At 35.8% G+C, this 17,090-nt stretch overlaps 1 protein-coding gene across 15 annotated transcripts in view; it reads right to left on the reverse strand.

The window, feature by feature from the left end:
- The window catches only part of RALGAPA1 (Ral GTPase activating protein catalytic subunit alpha 1), a 225,642-nt gene that overhangs the window by 18,665 nt on the left and 189,887 nt on the right, over positions 1-17,090 (reverse strand). For all 15 annotated transcript variants that reach the window (XR_011428633.1, XR_011428619.1, XM_023624084.2 and 12 more), the window contains 2 exons: positions 12,166-12,324; positions 10,331-10,458 (listed from right to left, as the gene is read on the reverse strand). Coding sequence is in view for 13 of the 15 variants with exons in the window: in XM_023624084.2 (XP_023479852.1) it covers positions 10,331-10,458; positions 12,166-12,324 (287 nt within the window). In the remaining 2 variants the exon portion in view is untranslated. The remainder of the gene's footprint in view (positions 1-10,330; positions 10,459-12,165; positions 12,325-17,090) is intronic.

Below are 17,090 nucleotides of genomic sequence, written 5' to 3' on the forward strand. Positions count from 1 at the left end.
GTAAAGAAAATTAAGCCAAACTTGTCTTTAACCATGTCTGTTATATGAATTGTGGTGGTTTTAATCCACTTTCCTTTATTTTAAATTTCTATAAAGATTTAAAAGTACATTATATTCATCTAAACATAAAGCAAAACTGACTTTTGCTCTGCTATAATCTGGTGGGCTAAAAATTGATAATGGCACGTTAAAATGGAATTACTACAGGTGGTTGCTTAAATAATTTGCTTTTTCTGATAGTAGGTATGTACTAAATAGAAGTCAACACTCCCATCAAGAAAGTAGAAACATCAGTTCTACAACAGCTATTTTTGCTTCTTCTCTTTTCTGAACAGCAATTAGTAAAGCAACCCCTTCCCCTCCTCCCTAGTGCTGTCAAGCTGTTCAGAGCAGTCTGCAACTCGACAATGGTACCATTGTGAATGCTCTCTGGGCTTCCTTCCCACAGAGAGTTAAATGGGCAGTTCCTGCTGCCCATGATTGGTGTCCAGTGAAATAATACTCAAGAGCCAGGTTTTATCAGCTTCACGCCAAAGAAGTGAAGCCAGGGAACCCAAGCCTTCATATCATACTGGACCATATGCCAACCCTGATGGCCCTAAAGGTTTATCACTAAGAATCAGGATCCATCATGTCCCTTGTGAAATTTCACTCACATACCTTATGTGAAATGCAAAGCTTCACTAAAACCGAACCTTCTTTACAATTGGCATGAACAGATGGACGGTAACAGTGGTTTGGCAAGCAAAAGTTAAGATTTAAATAGGCTGTATTCTAGTGTTTGAGAGGAAAAGCGGCTAGAAGAAAATGGGGAGATTGTGACCCATAGTTTAATTTTAATTCCATTATTGAGTTATTAAAAATTCAACTGCAAAAGCCCTCATGTTTAGTAAAAGGAAAAGAATGGATTAAAAGCACTGCAATTCCTCTGTCAAACAAGGTTCAAGACTGATTTCAGCTTTACATCCTTCATTCTCTGCTCTCTGAAATCCCCCATAGCCTCCGAATCCACTGCTGTTTTTCTATTTAAACAAAGACTAGAATGAAACTTGCACATTATGTAGCATATAGTGAAAAATAACGTGAGCATACCAGTGTGCCCTCAATCACTATTACCAACAACATAATGGTTTAATAGAGAAAAAGAGAAATCCCTGTTCGAGCACAGATGAGAAGTTAATAAGGATGGAAGTGGAGAACTTCAGTTTTGTTGTTTTTACAGAACAGCCCGCCTATCACCTGACAGAGTTCTCTTTTTCTTCTGGTGCACTGTGATATGACTCAACTGTCTAGATTGGCATATGTGGACTGTGCTGTCACACTGGATTTGACAAAACAGATAAGATCGTTCTAGTGCTTTCTTTTCCTTTGCTATTTTTGCTGTGAAGCCAAAGTACTATCAGAATAGGATAAAAATACTTCATTTATCAGTAACGTGTTAAAGTATAATAGTGTGCAAAAGCACAATAATGTATAAAAGTACTTTACAGGAAAAGTGTAAAGAAGGATTGTTATGCAAGAATGAAGTCTATCACGAAACTTAAGAATTAGGAAAGTCTCAAATGCTCTTTATTAAATGGCAAATATGTATAAATATTATCAAACATTTAGAGATGTTCTTAGTCTCATTAAGAAAAATAACACCAGCTAACACTGTTATCACCCTGGCAATTACTGCATAACATTATTAAATACAGACTTTATTTAAATATTAGTATAATAAACGGACTGATTTCAGAAAGGCTTTACTAGAAAAGGAAAACAATACATTTAAGCTGTGTTCTGCTATTCAACAGGTAAAAAAAGGAACTGTCACCTTAGACACTGGTTGCTATATTATTGGCAGTAACATTAGGAAACCAAGTTTATTGTTGTTTTTTCTGCTTGACTACATATGCTGGTTTTGACCTACTTCTTGACTCTTATCGGTTACTACTCATCCCTTTGCTCTATACCACCCAGTAGTGTGCAACTCCTTGCATTTCCTGACCACATCACACTTGCATCCCTCCGTGCCCATTTCCCACCCCTAAGGAGGTCTTTGCTGGAGTTGTGTGCCTGGTAAAGTTCCATGTCTTTGAAGTAACTAGCAGACCATGCTTCCTGGGTAAAGCCATTCCTGATTTCCTCCTCCCCACTATCCTCTCCCACTTTAACAAAATTAATCACCTTTACCATCGTACTTTGTATACGTTACAACTGCTGGACTCTTCAGAGTTCAGGTCAGGCATTCATTCTCAGGGCTCTCCCTCTCTCCTGCACTAGACTGTAAGCTCCTTGAAAGCAGTGATTGTCTTTCTATCCCTAACTTTTCTCTCAGTGCCTCCTGAATAGAAGGCACAGCAGGTAGTCAATAAATATTTGGTGAATAAATGAAAGGTCTAAAATCACTTAGCGATCTTTTTCTGGGTGAAGAAATACAGCCTTTTAAAAAATACTTAGGTTTGTCATTAGTGCATTAAGTTCTTGGTAGAGAATAAAAACTTAAAATATCTCTAGAATTAATACAATGGTAATAGAAGTTGGTCATGTACTGAAGTCATTTTTGTGAGCTCCCATAGTTTAAACACAGGAAAAGTAATTATTATTGGTCCATATTAGTAAAACCTTAAAAAAGATCATCTCTAGAGAACATTAAAAGACAATGCTATTTTCACACATACTGGTTCAACTCCACAGAATAAACTTCATTATCACAAAAAATTTATTACATATCAGAGAGATTTTTATTTATCGCTTTTACATCTCTTTGAAAGGACACAGGCAGATTTGCTAGACCAAAACTAACATTTTTATAGGTATGCAATAAAATATTCCCACAACGATTGTAAGGAAGCCTCTTAAAATACCAATAACATCATCAATAGGCCTATATTGCCATCACTCGAAAGGAATAGCTGAACCAATGAAAATTGATGCAGTAAAGAAGATATCAGAGTCACAACAGAAACGTTAAACATATCCTGGGCCCCTGTTTAAATAATTACTCTGTGTACATAAACAACTATGAGGTTTGGCAGCAAAATCCAGGCCAAGGGGACGTTTAATCACAAGCTTTTCGGTAAAAAATTCTATAGCAATGCCTAGAACAGACTTAACTGTCCCCATTGCAGAGCATATTGTTAGGTAAATAAGAATGTCTACTTGCTCTTAGAGAGCTCCCACTATACTGATTAAAATCAAAGGCATGAGGGCTGCAAGCATTTCAAAGGCCACAAACCCTGGATCACTTAGTTGGTGACACATTTTATTTAAAGAAATATCTTCTCTTCTTTAGAAGCAGAAGTGAGCACAACCAGAGATCTTAGAGTGTGCAACAAATAACCAATTTGTACATGCAGTTTCAGACTTTCATCAGAAAGCATGTAGAGCAAATGGCGCGCACAAGACAGCGAGAGCTCCTAATGGAGTCGCCCACATAGATGGCGCAGAGCTTCAAAAAGGACAACTGAAGCTCTCGGCCTGTCTAGAATCCCACACCTGTTCCCCACTGCTCTCCTGTGGCTACCAGCTTTCTTGCCATTCAGCAGGAAGTGTGAACCGTCAGGGCTACAGCCGCGTGCTGCCTTCTTTGTGGGGTGGGGTGGGGGGGCGTGGCACACCGGGACGGACAGACGGACGACGACAGACAGACACCAAACTGTGTTCTCTCCAACCCAAGACATCTGTCACTGTCATCAAGTCACAGATGTCTTAGCTCACTTTTCTCCTTAACAGATTCCCCTCCCCCTTAGAAGTGGAGGAAAAAACCTGATTATTGATCTTTGAAAATTATCTTCATTAAACTACAATGCCCTCTAATTGAAATATACTGATTAAAAGTCAAGTACTTTGTGTGTGCTATTCTGGCTTGTTCATGTACCAGGGGGAATCTCTACTGCTTCTAGGTTTCCTTTTCTTACCTATCCAGCACGCTCTTACAGTTGTAGCCTAGACTAATATAAGTCACAAATTATAACAACACAATTATAAAAAACACAAGTGAACGTATTATTAAAAGTATATTGGCAAAAGAATAGAAATTTCCTGTTAAAGAGAAAAAATGAATAGCTAAGAATCCATCCCTCCATCCATGAACCCATCTACCCTGTACCATTATAACAAATTACTAGCCACCTATCACTGTGCTAGAAGTGAGTGAAAGCAGGATATGTAGGACTTACTAACACATGCGTGCGCACACATAGTAAGTCCTATAACAAAATGCTACCAGGCAGTGTGCTGCTTAGTGAAGGAATTTTTCTTTTTATAAAGTTATTTTATTTGGGTCATGCAGAATGAATATATCAGGTGAAAAAGAGTAGAGAAGGGCATTCCTGGGGCAAAAATACGGGCATTCAGGGATGATAAATATGGTTTAGCTGGACACGCATAGGGTGTCCTGGGTGTCACTGTGGTAGATGACAGTAAGGATGGGAGGCGGAGCTGGGGAGGAGTATTGGTATCCTTGACAGAACTACAGTGAGAAATAGGAGGTTGGGAGGGTAAGTTAACAAGAACTGATTGCAGGTAGTCAAAGAATTTAGATAAGAATTTCAATAAACAGTCAAGAGCCATCAGTCTTTTACTATATTTAGATTTGTGTTTGAAAGAATATTTCCAGTGTTAATGTAGAGGATAATAATAATGATAACATCAACTACCAGGTAGCTACTACTTTCTGAGCTCTTGCTACATGAGAGACAGGCTGCTTAGTGCTTCCTGTGGATAATCTCATTTAATCCTTACAACAATCCTGAGTTTGGTACTCTTTTTACAGATTAAAGAAAAAATTAGACACAAAGACAGTGACATGCTTAATAAGAGGTTCTGGACCATGAAGCCCATGCTGATTTCCTAACAATCAGCTTCCATTTCTTTTTGAGGAAGATTAGCCCTGAGCTAACATCTGCCGCCAATTCTCCTCTTTTTGCTGAGGAAGACTGGCCCTGAGCTAACATCCATGCCCATCTTCCTCTACTTTTTTATATGTGGGATGCCTACCACAGCATGGCATGCCAAGCAGTGCCATGTCCGCACCCGGGATCTGAACCAGTGAACCCCGGGCCGCCAAAGCAGAACGTGCACACTTAATCACTGAGCCACTGGCATGACCCCCATATTTCTTAATATTATTAATTTATAAATTATGGACAGTCCATATTTATATTACCTTTTTGAGGAAATGATCTATAAAAAGATAGTAGATACATAAAATTATGTAGTTTCTCAATAAACTCACTTTCTTCTAACATGAAATGGTGACAATATTGACGGGCCTCCCGAAGAGGCTTTACAGTATTCTATCATAATGAATGGCAAACTGCATTAGTGGAGCCGATCAATTACATTTCATTTTGTTTTGGCACTCATACTTTTGCAACAGGTTCTTAACATTTGAGTAGTAGAACTGCAGGGATAACAAACTGTGACTAATTGAAGAATGATCATTGACTTCTGGTAATTTGTCTGATAGAGTTAAACAGAAACCCAATTCTGGCATTTAAGAAAAAGTCAAATCTAAACAGATTAGAAGAAATCAAATAATACTGGTTTGGCAGGACAGAATATTTAAACCTAGGAAGAAAGTGTTTTTTAAAGTGTCTAATTTTATAATATCCCTCATACTGAAATTTCAGAATATTACATATATATCATATACCCATATACACATAAAGTCCCAAAATATAAATTATAACAGACATGCTGCATTCCATCTACTCAAATCTCACTCTTCGAGGCCCAGATTTTCTAGACATTGTTCCCTGATTTTCTTACTCCAAAGAAAGGACTTCTTCCTTGGAACTCCCACAGCATTTTATTTATAACCCTACTATGACACATTTTATCTCACGTTATAATTATTAATGTACACATTATTCTCTCCTTTTAAACTATAAGCTTATCGAAGACAAGATTATCGTCTGATTTGTCTTCGCATCTCTCTCAAAATTTTTACCACTACTATGTAACTGATCAATAAACATTTTTGATAGAAGAAAAATAGTACAGTTCTATTTCTTGACCTGGCGGTGGTTAAACTGTAATTATTCAGCATATAGTACGTTTAGGATTTAAGTTCTTTTCTCAAATTATATTTTACAGTAAGAAAGTTTAAAAAGAAAAACTTAAGGAAAACAGGACATGAGAGATGGTTAATTTTATGTCAACTTGGCTAGGCCATGGTACCTAGTTGTTGGTCAAACACAAGTCTAGTCTAGATGTTGCTGTGAAGGTATTTTTTAGATGTGATTACTATTTAAATCAGGAGACTCTGAGTAAAGTAGATTACTCTCCACAATGTGGGGGGGCCTCATCCATCAGTTGAAGGCCTTAGGAGAAAAGATTTAGGTCCCCAAGGAAGGAAGGAATTCTATCTCCAGACACTTTCTGACTTACACTACAACATCAACTCTCCCTAGGAACTCCTGCAGATTTCAGACTTGCCAATCCCCACAATCGTGTGAGCCAATTTCTTAAAATCAATCTTTCTCTCTTTTGTATGTACATACACATGATTATGTTTCTCTGAGAGCCTTAATACACCATGATTATATACTGAACTTCTGAAAATTTCTATGTATAATAAATCCTACATTAAAAAAGAAAAAGAAACAGTACATACATGATAACACCAAATTTAACATTTGTGCATACTCAAAATGTCTCTAGGATCAAAACGAATAATTGTCTTAAAATTTTTATTTAAGGAATAGAATCATGATAGCTAAGACTATGAAACTAACACTTTGGAATTATTACTTTCACTGCAAAAAAACCCCCCAAATCCTCAAAACACACACACACACACACACACACACACTCTCACTCTCTCTCAACAGGTAACTAATAAATGATGTCTAAGATTAACCTGAAATACTCCTCAGGTCCAATGGTTACTCAGAATTTGCCTCCTCTTCCTCTCAAGTGTTGCATTTCAGTTCTAATTGTATGATCAAACCAACAAACTGAGCTTGAGACAAAAAAAGTTACCCAGCTGACAAAGTCAGAGGTTGCAAGAAAATGCTTTTCAAGTACAAGTAATGCAAGAAACGACAAGTGAAGTGAAGGAGAGGTTTCAAAGCTTGAAAGACAGTCATCAATACTGACAGATTACTGTAATTCTGGCTGCCAGCATGATCGATTTGGGCAGCATATGACAATCAATATTGTCCTCATTTAGTGAACAACATTAGATTCATAGTTACAGAAGATGTTCCTAGGATAAAATTTGAACTGTATTTAATGATCATAAATAGCACAATTTATGCTGTGGAATCTTAGTGGGCACTTTTATTGGGCATGAAATAACTGGCACAGCAGTACAATTATCCAAATATAATTGAGTTTATTATATATTCTTTTACTCCTTCACTTTCTCTTATGAGGACTGAAGGAGTAACTCTGGTGATTTTCAAAGCCTGCTTCTATCTCAATTTCTGTTAAGTTTTATTGATCTGTTTTAGAAAGTAAGATTTTTTTCCTTAATGGGAACTTATCTGGATTTGTCAAAAACATACATTTAAAAATTTACTGTATTTCTGAAATGTGTATTTGTTATTTAAAAGACATTTATATTTCGGTATCTTAAAATAAAGACCCATAGTTGAAATTTATTATATAAACTTTCATTTAAAAATCAAGTACTCCAGCTGGATGAAGTCATTTTCCTTAACATTTAGAATTAATATAGAACTTTGTGAAGGATGACTATATGTTCTTCAGATTAGCAAAGGCTAGGAGTCTCTCTACTACATACTTAATTAGTACAGGACAATAATTTTCCTATAGCTTCTAAATTCAAGCTTCCAAGTCAAGAAAACATTTGTTTGATCTGTCTAGTTTAATGTTTTTACTCTGAGTGTTCCAGAAGTAGCTTTGCTGATAGAAATTACTCATACTTTCTGCGTAAACAAAGTGTTCATGTTTACTGTTTTCATCTGAAACTCTCTTTTACCATCTTAGAATTTTCTCGAATGTGGTATCTATTAATGTCTCAGCAAGATTAACTGTTAAGAACTTCACAAAGCAGGCCTGAAAATCCAATCCAATCAATTAACCTACCAACCAACCAAACAAAAACCCAATTAGGCAATTCTTTGGTGTTGGTAGAGTTGTTTTATATTGACTGCAATCTTTACAGATAACAGAGTTAATCATTACACAAAATAATGTACCTTATTTCACTTACTAAGCACTTCCAAATTCACTAATCTCATTTAATCTTCACAACAATTCCGAGATGGGTGTTAGAATCTTTTTAACAGATTAAGAAAGTGAAGTTTAGAAGTTTAGAGATTCTGTGACTTGACTGCAGAGCCTGAGTTAAAAGTCAATGTTTTCTAACCGCAAATTCAGCTTAGACCTCTAGTATAACATGTAAGTCTGAAATAATTCTCAAGCGTATGAACCTTAGGCAGGAAAAAGAAATTAAGCCATATCTCCAATACTTTTAGTCTTGCATTTTTAACTACATTGTTGGTAAGGTGTGCATCCCAAATGTTCTTTGTACCTTGTTGTTGTACAGGTCAGAAATATTGTTTGGGCCAGAAACAGTTTGTGTTAGCTTGATAAACTGAGTTCTTGTTTTATGACATGAGAGGAAAACAGATTTTTGTATTACAATCTAATCTTTCACCACTTTCCCAAAAGGTTTAAGGCATTCTTTCAACTGGGTCTTAAGTAAAACGGTGGAGGACACCATCCTCAGATGAACATCAGGATCAGGCGACTGTAAAGAGGAAAAGGTCAGAGAGGACACCTCAGCAGAGCTGACACGTGGATGAGATTAGTCTTTGGGTAATAATCTGTATGTTCCTTGTAAGATTAGCTACCTTTCTAGAGATATTCAGGAAATAATAAATTGAATCCTTACATTTGACAACAACGATCACTTCAAATCTGAGTTTTCAACTTAAAGTGACGATATAACTGCTATAAATAAGAAATGTTATATAAATGTTATTACGCTTAATCTATGTAACATGCCATGATCCACCTAAAATTCCATTTCACAGCATCAGAATACATAAGAATCAGATTGCCTAAGTCAATTTTCATCAAAAGAAGAAAATGTATGTGGCAGACTTACAATAAATCCATTTCATGTGGAACAGAACATAGGATATTTAAAAAAGCCTTCCCTGTAAAGTTTAACATCTACAATTTACTATGTAAAAGAAACATAACTGAATTTTTTTAATCGTATAGAAAAAGCATATGGAAACCCAAATCTATTTTAGAAAGGACTATCGGAAACAATTTAAAATCTATTTTAGAAAGGACTATCGGAAACAATTTAAAATCTATTTTAGAAAGGACTATCGGAAACAATTTAAAATTTAAAGCTATGTGCACATTGTGTCCCAGGCACTGTTCTAAGAGCTTTACACATACTTACTCATTCAGTTCTCATAACACCATAAGCTACATGTTATTACCACGCTCACTTTATAAATAAGGAAATTGAGGCTCAGAGAGGTTAAATAACTTCCCCAAGGCTAGACAGCTAAGGAAGTGGTGGCCAGCATTTGAGTCCAGGCAATTTGGCTCCAGAAGCCATGTTCTTAAACACTTCATGTTCTCTTATACTTCCAGGTCTCTGTTTATGTTGTCCCCCTGCTTGGAATGCTCTTCTTAATCTCATCCACCCGATTAACTCTTATGCATCCTTCAAGATTGGTCCAATCCTCACATTTCTCAGAAATATTTCCTAAGAGCACCATCCCTTCCAGCTGAGAGGCCCCTTGTTATTATATTTCCAGAACACTATGTGCATAACTCTATTACAGCACATATAGCGAAAATAGTAGATTTCCTCAACTAGATTGAGTAGTTTCTGATGACTATTTTGGTTATCTCTGCACATCCAGAGTAGCAGAGTTCCTAGCACATAATGGGGCTCTAATTAATTAACCAAAAGATAAGTAGTGATTAAAAGTGTATTAAAAAATACATCATTCAGGGAGCCGACCCCGTGGCCGAGTGGTTAAGTTTGTGCACTCCACTTCAGCGGCCCAGGGTTTCACCAGTTTGGGTCCTGGGCGCGGACATGGCACTGCTCATTAGGCCACACTGAGGCAGCGTCCCACATGCCACAACTAGAAGGACCCACAACTAGAATATACAACTATGTACTGGGGGGCTTTGGGGAGAAGAAAAAAAAGATAAAAAGGAGAAAATTAAAAAAAATAAAATCATTCAAGTATCATAACTGCTCAAACCCTGGGAGGAACTCCATCATCTATACATCAATAAACAGAAACTCAAAGGTCTTAACAACACATAACAAATATTTACCTTGGAAAGTAGGCAGATATGAGAGTAGAAACCATACTATTAAAAAGGATACAAGTTTTGATAGAGTGGAATCAGCGATTTCAGAGCACGGCTTGCATTTATAGCTGTTGCTCGAACCATAATGGGCAGGACCTTTCCATTCACAATAGCACCATCAAAAAGTGGACCAAAGAAGGGAACCTGATTGAGAAATTAGAACATAATTTTATACTCAGACTGGGGAAAGGCTGTAAATAAGAACAAAGACACTGTTTGCATAGAGAAGTGTTTCTGCCTCCTCTTTAGTTTTTCCTTCAGTAGAAATAACTATTCAAATTCAATTCTTTTCCACTATAGGTCATTCACACTAGGACAGTAAACAAACAAAAAATGCCAAAGGTCTACAGGGTTTCCATTCAAAAGAACTATGTGTTTCATGTAACTGACTAAATAATTTATACTCCTTGTCAATTTTCAAATTTTTGTAGCCTCAATTGTACACAAAAATCCACCACTAGAAATAAATTCCATTTCCTCCATTGAGTAAACACAGGAAAGATATACATTCTTGTAGGTAGCAAGTTAGTTTTTCATTATTTCTGTGTGAAACCAGCTTTAGTACATAACCTAAAACATTTTTACTACACGGTTTATTAGAAAAAAATCTATGTTTTGAAAATTACCATTTTTACCAGATGACTGATAGTTTCAAAAGTTATTCTATTTGAATATGGTTGGTACAAATGGCAGCCAAAGAGAATGACATGAGCTGTGGATAATACAGTAAACATTTTAGGCTTTGTGGCCACATTGTCTCTGCTGTATTTTCTTCTGTGATGTTTTTACAGAAGAAAACCCATTAAAAATGTAAAAAACATTCTTAGCTTGCGGGCTGTACAAAAATAGGAAGTGAGCTATAGTTTGCTGGCCTCTGGTTTAGATGAACACTAAAAAAAACCTGGCCAGAGGCTTAAATTCACACATTGGAAACTTATTCCAATTCAAGAAGAAATACGGAAGATTCATGATGAACTATCAAAAGGTAGGTTTTTTATAAACTACAAGTATTCAATTTAAAAAAAAGTAAGAGGGGCTGGCCCCGTGGCCGAGTGGTTAAGTTCGTGCGCTCTGCTGCAGCGGCCCAGGGTTTCGCCGGTTTGGATCCTGGGCGCGGACATGGCATTGCTCGTCAGGCCACGTTGAGGCGGTGTCCCACATGCCACAACTAGAAGGACCTGCAACTAAGATATACAACTATGTGCTGGGGGGATTTGGGGAGATAAAGCAGGAAAAAAAAACAAAAAAGACTGGCAACAGTTGTTAGCTCAGGTGCCAAGCTTTAAAAAAAAAAAAAGTAAGAAAGACAGCAAAATACTACAATTTTTATTATTTTGAAAGAAAATACTTCTGCAAGTGTGTTTCAACCGTATGGTATAGGACATCCAAGTAGAATTACTTGGCTTTTTTCTTTTTTACTTTGTAGAACTCTCATTTATTAAGTGACATGACTAAACAATTATGCCGTCTTGGTAAGATGCATCAACTAAAAATACAGGAATCAGACGTTGCTCTTCTAAAGGGAATGATTACTTCTCATGTATCTTTTAGGAAACTGCAATCATCCTCTTAACAAAAGGTAGGTCCTTCTGTGAGCTTAGTATAAAGCAACTTCCACTCTGGCACTATCTAGCCTTTTCCCATTTGAATACAGTTTCTTGCTATTTTTCCTGTTTTAGCTCCTTCTGAACTAGACTTAGACAACTCACATAGCTACCAGAGTCTGTGTCTCATTTCCCTCCATTTTCACAACTTGATGCCTAGTCTAATCCTTTTGAAAGGAGGAATGAAACTCACAACCCATATAGAACTCAAAATATATTATTAAAATGTAAGATGATGAGTTCTTACCTCTGGTTTTTTCATTATCTGGATACTGAACATGTGATTTTTCATTGGATATATTACAATAAGGACATCACCAAATTCTGTAGGAATAATTCCTCTTCTGTAGTCTCTAGTATGCTCTGACCAAACAATGTGCACTTCATCATTTCCTAAATGTCTCAACTGGAAAACCAAGAAAAGAGTTCATGGTGCTTTAGAAAAGCCCTGGGAGTATAGTCATATAGCTACTGACAACATACTAGAAAAAGGTTAAAAGGTAGAGAAATAAAAAACCATATTTTAAATATTTCATTTGATCATGTCTCACAACACGTGAAATACAAACACTCAAAAGCTTTAGGAGACACTGCAGAAAACCAGATAATTTTCAACTGTCTACGGTCAATGGGAAACAGAGAAGTCAGACAAAAAAGATTCACACACAGTCTCAGTATTCTTAACTAGCAACTGCACCAATTCTCCACTATGAAACCTTTTAAAAGATTGTTTTTAAAAAGTGCCTGATTTAAGACTCTTTTTTTCTGACCACTCTCTGGAAGTGCTAATGAGCAGAGAAGGAGCCTTTGGAGACAACAGGAAGAGAAGTAAAAGAAAGAGATATTTCATAAATTGGGTAATCACCTATTGAGTAAGAGAAAAGTTGATTATATTTGGTTTAACAAATTTATTTCCAGGTTTTCTTTGCCCGTGAAATTCTTCCAAATAGACTTTTTGAGATTTGTTAGACTCTCAGGATGTTATTAAATACTTGTGGTGCTTACAAAGGTGTTTCTGGCAATCAGAGAGGGTTAACGTTATGATGACTAAAATTATCAAAAAGCAAAGCAACCAAAAACTGGATTTCTAATAAGTTTGTTAGAAAAGTGAACCTACTACCCACTTGTCTTGAATTTTCTTTATCGATTCTCGCATAAACATGTATTTCAACATAAAATGTGGTTGTCTGACTGCATTTAGTGCTCCTGCCACTGCAGACATTCGACTCCATTTTTGGTGCGCATCTCCCACGGGCTTTTTGATTACTTTCAGGTAAGTGGACACATCGTAGGTGGGAAAGTTTGGAAGAGAAAACTAGTCTAAGTGTCATCAATATTTTTAGTATGAGCTAATATACAGACAACTTCTATTTTTGAAATGTGCAATTTATTTGGGCTTAAAGACCACATGGCAGGAAAAAAGTTAAGTGTGTGATTTAAAGAAGAAAGGAGTGAAGTTCACTTAATGAAAGGCTCTCTTCCGTTACCCTTTAGCCCTGAAGTTCTTAACCTGGGTTCAAGGGGTTTGTGCATATTTGAAAATTATTTGTAAAATTTTATTTGTGTATTTTTCTGAGGAGAGAGTCTATCAAACAGAAAAAAAAATACAAAAAAACTCCAAATACAAGAAAAGCCAAGAATCAGTGTTCTAATGGGTCTTAAAGTCCCCAAAACCAATCTATCTAGAAAATCCTAATCACTATGAATGTCATTAAGTATTTGAGAATACAAGGTAAATCCCTGAACTTTAAAATTTGTATTCCTAAGCGAGAAAAGCCTTCTCAGACACTTTGATAGATTATAAGGTGGAGGCAGCTATTACTCTAAAGATAGTGCCGAGCTACATCTATAGACCTGAATCTATTATTTTAGAAATATAGTATAAAGGTTTATATTTTCTTTTAAGGAAGACTTTTTTTTTAGGTTTCAGTGGATTAAATAATTCTTTTTGGAAACCATAAATGTGCTTACTGCTCTAAATACATGATGGTAGGCCTCAAACATCAAAATATTGTTTAAGTTTTAATTTTCATTATTTATACCACACATACACACCTTGAATGATATAAATGCAGGACTTGGGCTCTGTGACATTTTTAAAAACCAAAAAAGATTACACAACTTAGAAAAGCCATGGCTCTATAATTTCATTTTTTAATCAAAATACTTTAAAAATATCCTTCCTATACAGCCATCCCCATGTGTCAGCTTCTCTAATAGGTTTATGTTAACTGAATACAAAAGAAATGTGAAATAAATTTAACCAGGAGGGATGATCCAATCTAATTTTGATACATTAATGTCATATGCTGTACATGTTACAATAGCAGCCAGATCTAATACTAAGCTCCAGGCTATACTGAGATTTCCAAATGGCAGATTGTTCTAAGTGATATCAAGTATAATTGAAGTAATAAACGATAGTAAAAGCTGAGCACACTGTCAGGAAGAATTTAAGTATTTACTTTTTAAAATTAAATGAGTTAGGTTAGGAAAGACAAGACAACTGAAATAATGCAGGTCTCAATTTACAGAAAATTCCTTTTATTTATCTGCTACATTAACCCTTGAACTCTTGCCAAAGCTATCTATAATTTCTAGTGCCCACTTATCTAAAGAAACGAGAGAAAAGGGCAACTGTAGTTTTATCTTTTAACCAAAGCTTGTCTTCAAATATCTACCACAGAGTATTAAAAGTCTGTTATAGAAGTTTAAGGGAAAAGAATAATACATTTTTACCAAGATGTTGTAATGAAGATATTTGTGTACCCATATGTATAACAAAGTCATTCTAAACATGTTCAAGTGTTTTAAGGGAAAAGCTTCAAGAACATCCTTTATCATTGATATTCAAATGCTAAAAAAAGTAATGTTTCATGCTGTCAAGGTGAGGTATGTTTTTATATCTTTCTGTTTTAAAAATCTGCTATATAATAATTAAACACAAATTGAGAAATTGCTAATCATTGCTATGTATCTTAGGAATCTTTGAAAGACTAATGAAAAAACGCATTTTGAGTGGTTAACAGATTCAAAAGGGTGCTTGATATATTTGACATAAATACTTTATATACTGTTTTATATTTATCTATTCCTTCTCTCTCATAGACTTACAAGATTGTGTCCTATGCTTACTCAGTGGGTTTTTCTATACTCTGAAAACTCTCAAAGGAGTTCCTACCTACATGTTTTTATACCCTGATTCCAATCCCTTTTGAAATAGAGTATAAGCCTGTACACAGGATAGGTCTGTTAAAATGACTGGCAACCAAATTCCTCTTCCAAATTCACTTCAACTGCTGCTACAGTCATTTTGAGATTCAAGGTCTATAACATAAGCTGCAATTACCATCATCAATTTATGAAGATAAAACAGTTAAATGAAATTATTCAGCATGTGTAAAATTGAAGTCCTCAATATATTACCGAGTATTAGCACCAGGAGAGACGTCAAAGCTCGAATTTCCCACCCAATACAGGAACTCTCACTGCAATATCCCTGACAAGTAGTCCTGCCTCTGCTTGAATACTTCTAAGGTTGAGAAGCTTACAAATTCACAAATCAGCCTATTCATTTTTAAAGAGCTACAATCATTAGAACATTCTTTATACTAAGCTAAAATCTGCTTTCCTGAAGCTAGTTTTCCCAAAATGAGCCTTACCAAACAAATCCAATCTATATCCTATATACTATCTTTTCAGATATTTGAAGACCGGTCTAATACACATCTCAACTTTTCTTTTCCAGGTTAAAAGTGTCCTTAGTTCCACTTATGGTTTACAAACCTATTCATCATTCTGGATTATTACCTAAGTTTATTGATGTTTCTATTAAATTGTGCAGAGCATGAATATATGTTCTAACAAATACAACCAGCATGAATATAAGTTCCAACTACTACCACCAGCCCACAGTGGGGCTACTATTTCCTTTGTTCTGTTCACTAAATTAGTTTCTGCATTTTTACAACGCAGCCTCAAATGAAGTTGTAGTCAGTCGTAGTAAACTGGATGCCAGAACTAAAAAGAAGATTTCATATTCTTCTTAAATTTTATCTTGCCAGGTTCAGTTTATCTTTAAGCCTAACAAGGTCTTTTGTTAGCCTGATCCTGCTATTAATGTATTGGCTCTCTCTTTCCCAGATTTGGGTTAACGTTAAATTCAAATTCTTGTGTTTTCATTTAGATTTTAGATAAAAATGTCAAATGAGACAGTTCAGGTAAGAGACTTAACAGCAAGTCATTATAGATGTTCCTCCTGGTTAAAAAAATATCCAACATTTATTTATTTATTTTTATTTTAAATTTTTTTTGAAAAAGATTAGCCCTCAGCTAACATCTGCTGCCAATCCTCCTCTTTTTGCTGAGAAAGACTGGCCCTGAGCTCACATCCGTGTCCATCTTCCTCTACTTTATATGCGGGACTCCTACCACAGCATGGCTTGCCAAGCGGTGCCATGTCTGCACCTGGGATTTGAACCGGTGAACCCTGGGCCGCCAAAGCTGAATGTGCGCACTTTACCGCTGTGCAACCGGGCTGGCCCTCCAACGCTTATTAAATGCTTATTATTCTAAGTGCTTTGTGAAAATTTATTTAATTTTCAAAACAATGCTACAAGGTAAGTATAATTATTATTACCCCTATTTTTACAGGTGAGGAATTAAAGCTTAAAAAGATAAAGTAACTTGCCTAAGGTCACATAACTAGTAAGTGGCAGAGCCAGAATTTAAACTCAGGCAGGCTGGTTCCAGAAACCATACTTTAACCACCTCCCTATATTGCCTCTCATTAAATTTATATCTCTAGATATGATTATATAACCAGTCATGAATATACTTACTGAACTATTATTAAGATCACATTTCTTCAACTTGTCCACAACAAACGACTTAGTTAAATGCTTTATACTGTCTAAATGGCCTTCTCTGATCTAGTAATCCTATTAAAAAAAATTAAGTTACTTTGATATGATTTTGTTATGGTGAACTCATGGTGTTTCCTGGTGATCACTACTTCATTACTTAAGTGCTCACATACCATCTGTTTAATAATCCTGTTTTGCCAGGCACTGACATGGAGCTCATGAATGTTAGTAATTTTTGTAGGTGGTGGCCTGTTCCATGTCCTTTTACGAAAATCAGATGTTTGCCTATCTTATGGCAGTATTCTCA

The sequence above is a fragment of the Equus caballus genome, chromosome 1 (assembly GCF_041296265.1).
Source record: "Equus caballus isolate H_3958 breed thoroughbred chromosome 1, TB-T2T, whole genome shotgun sequence".
Classification (NCBI taxonomy): Eukaryota; Metazoa; Chordata; class Mammalia; order Perissodactyla; family Equidae; genus Equus; species Equus caballus.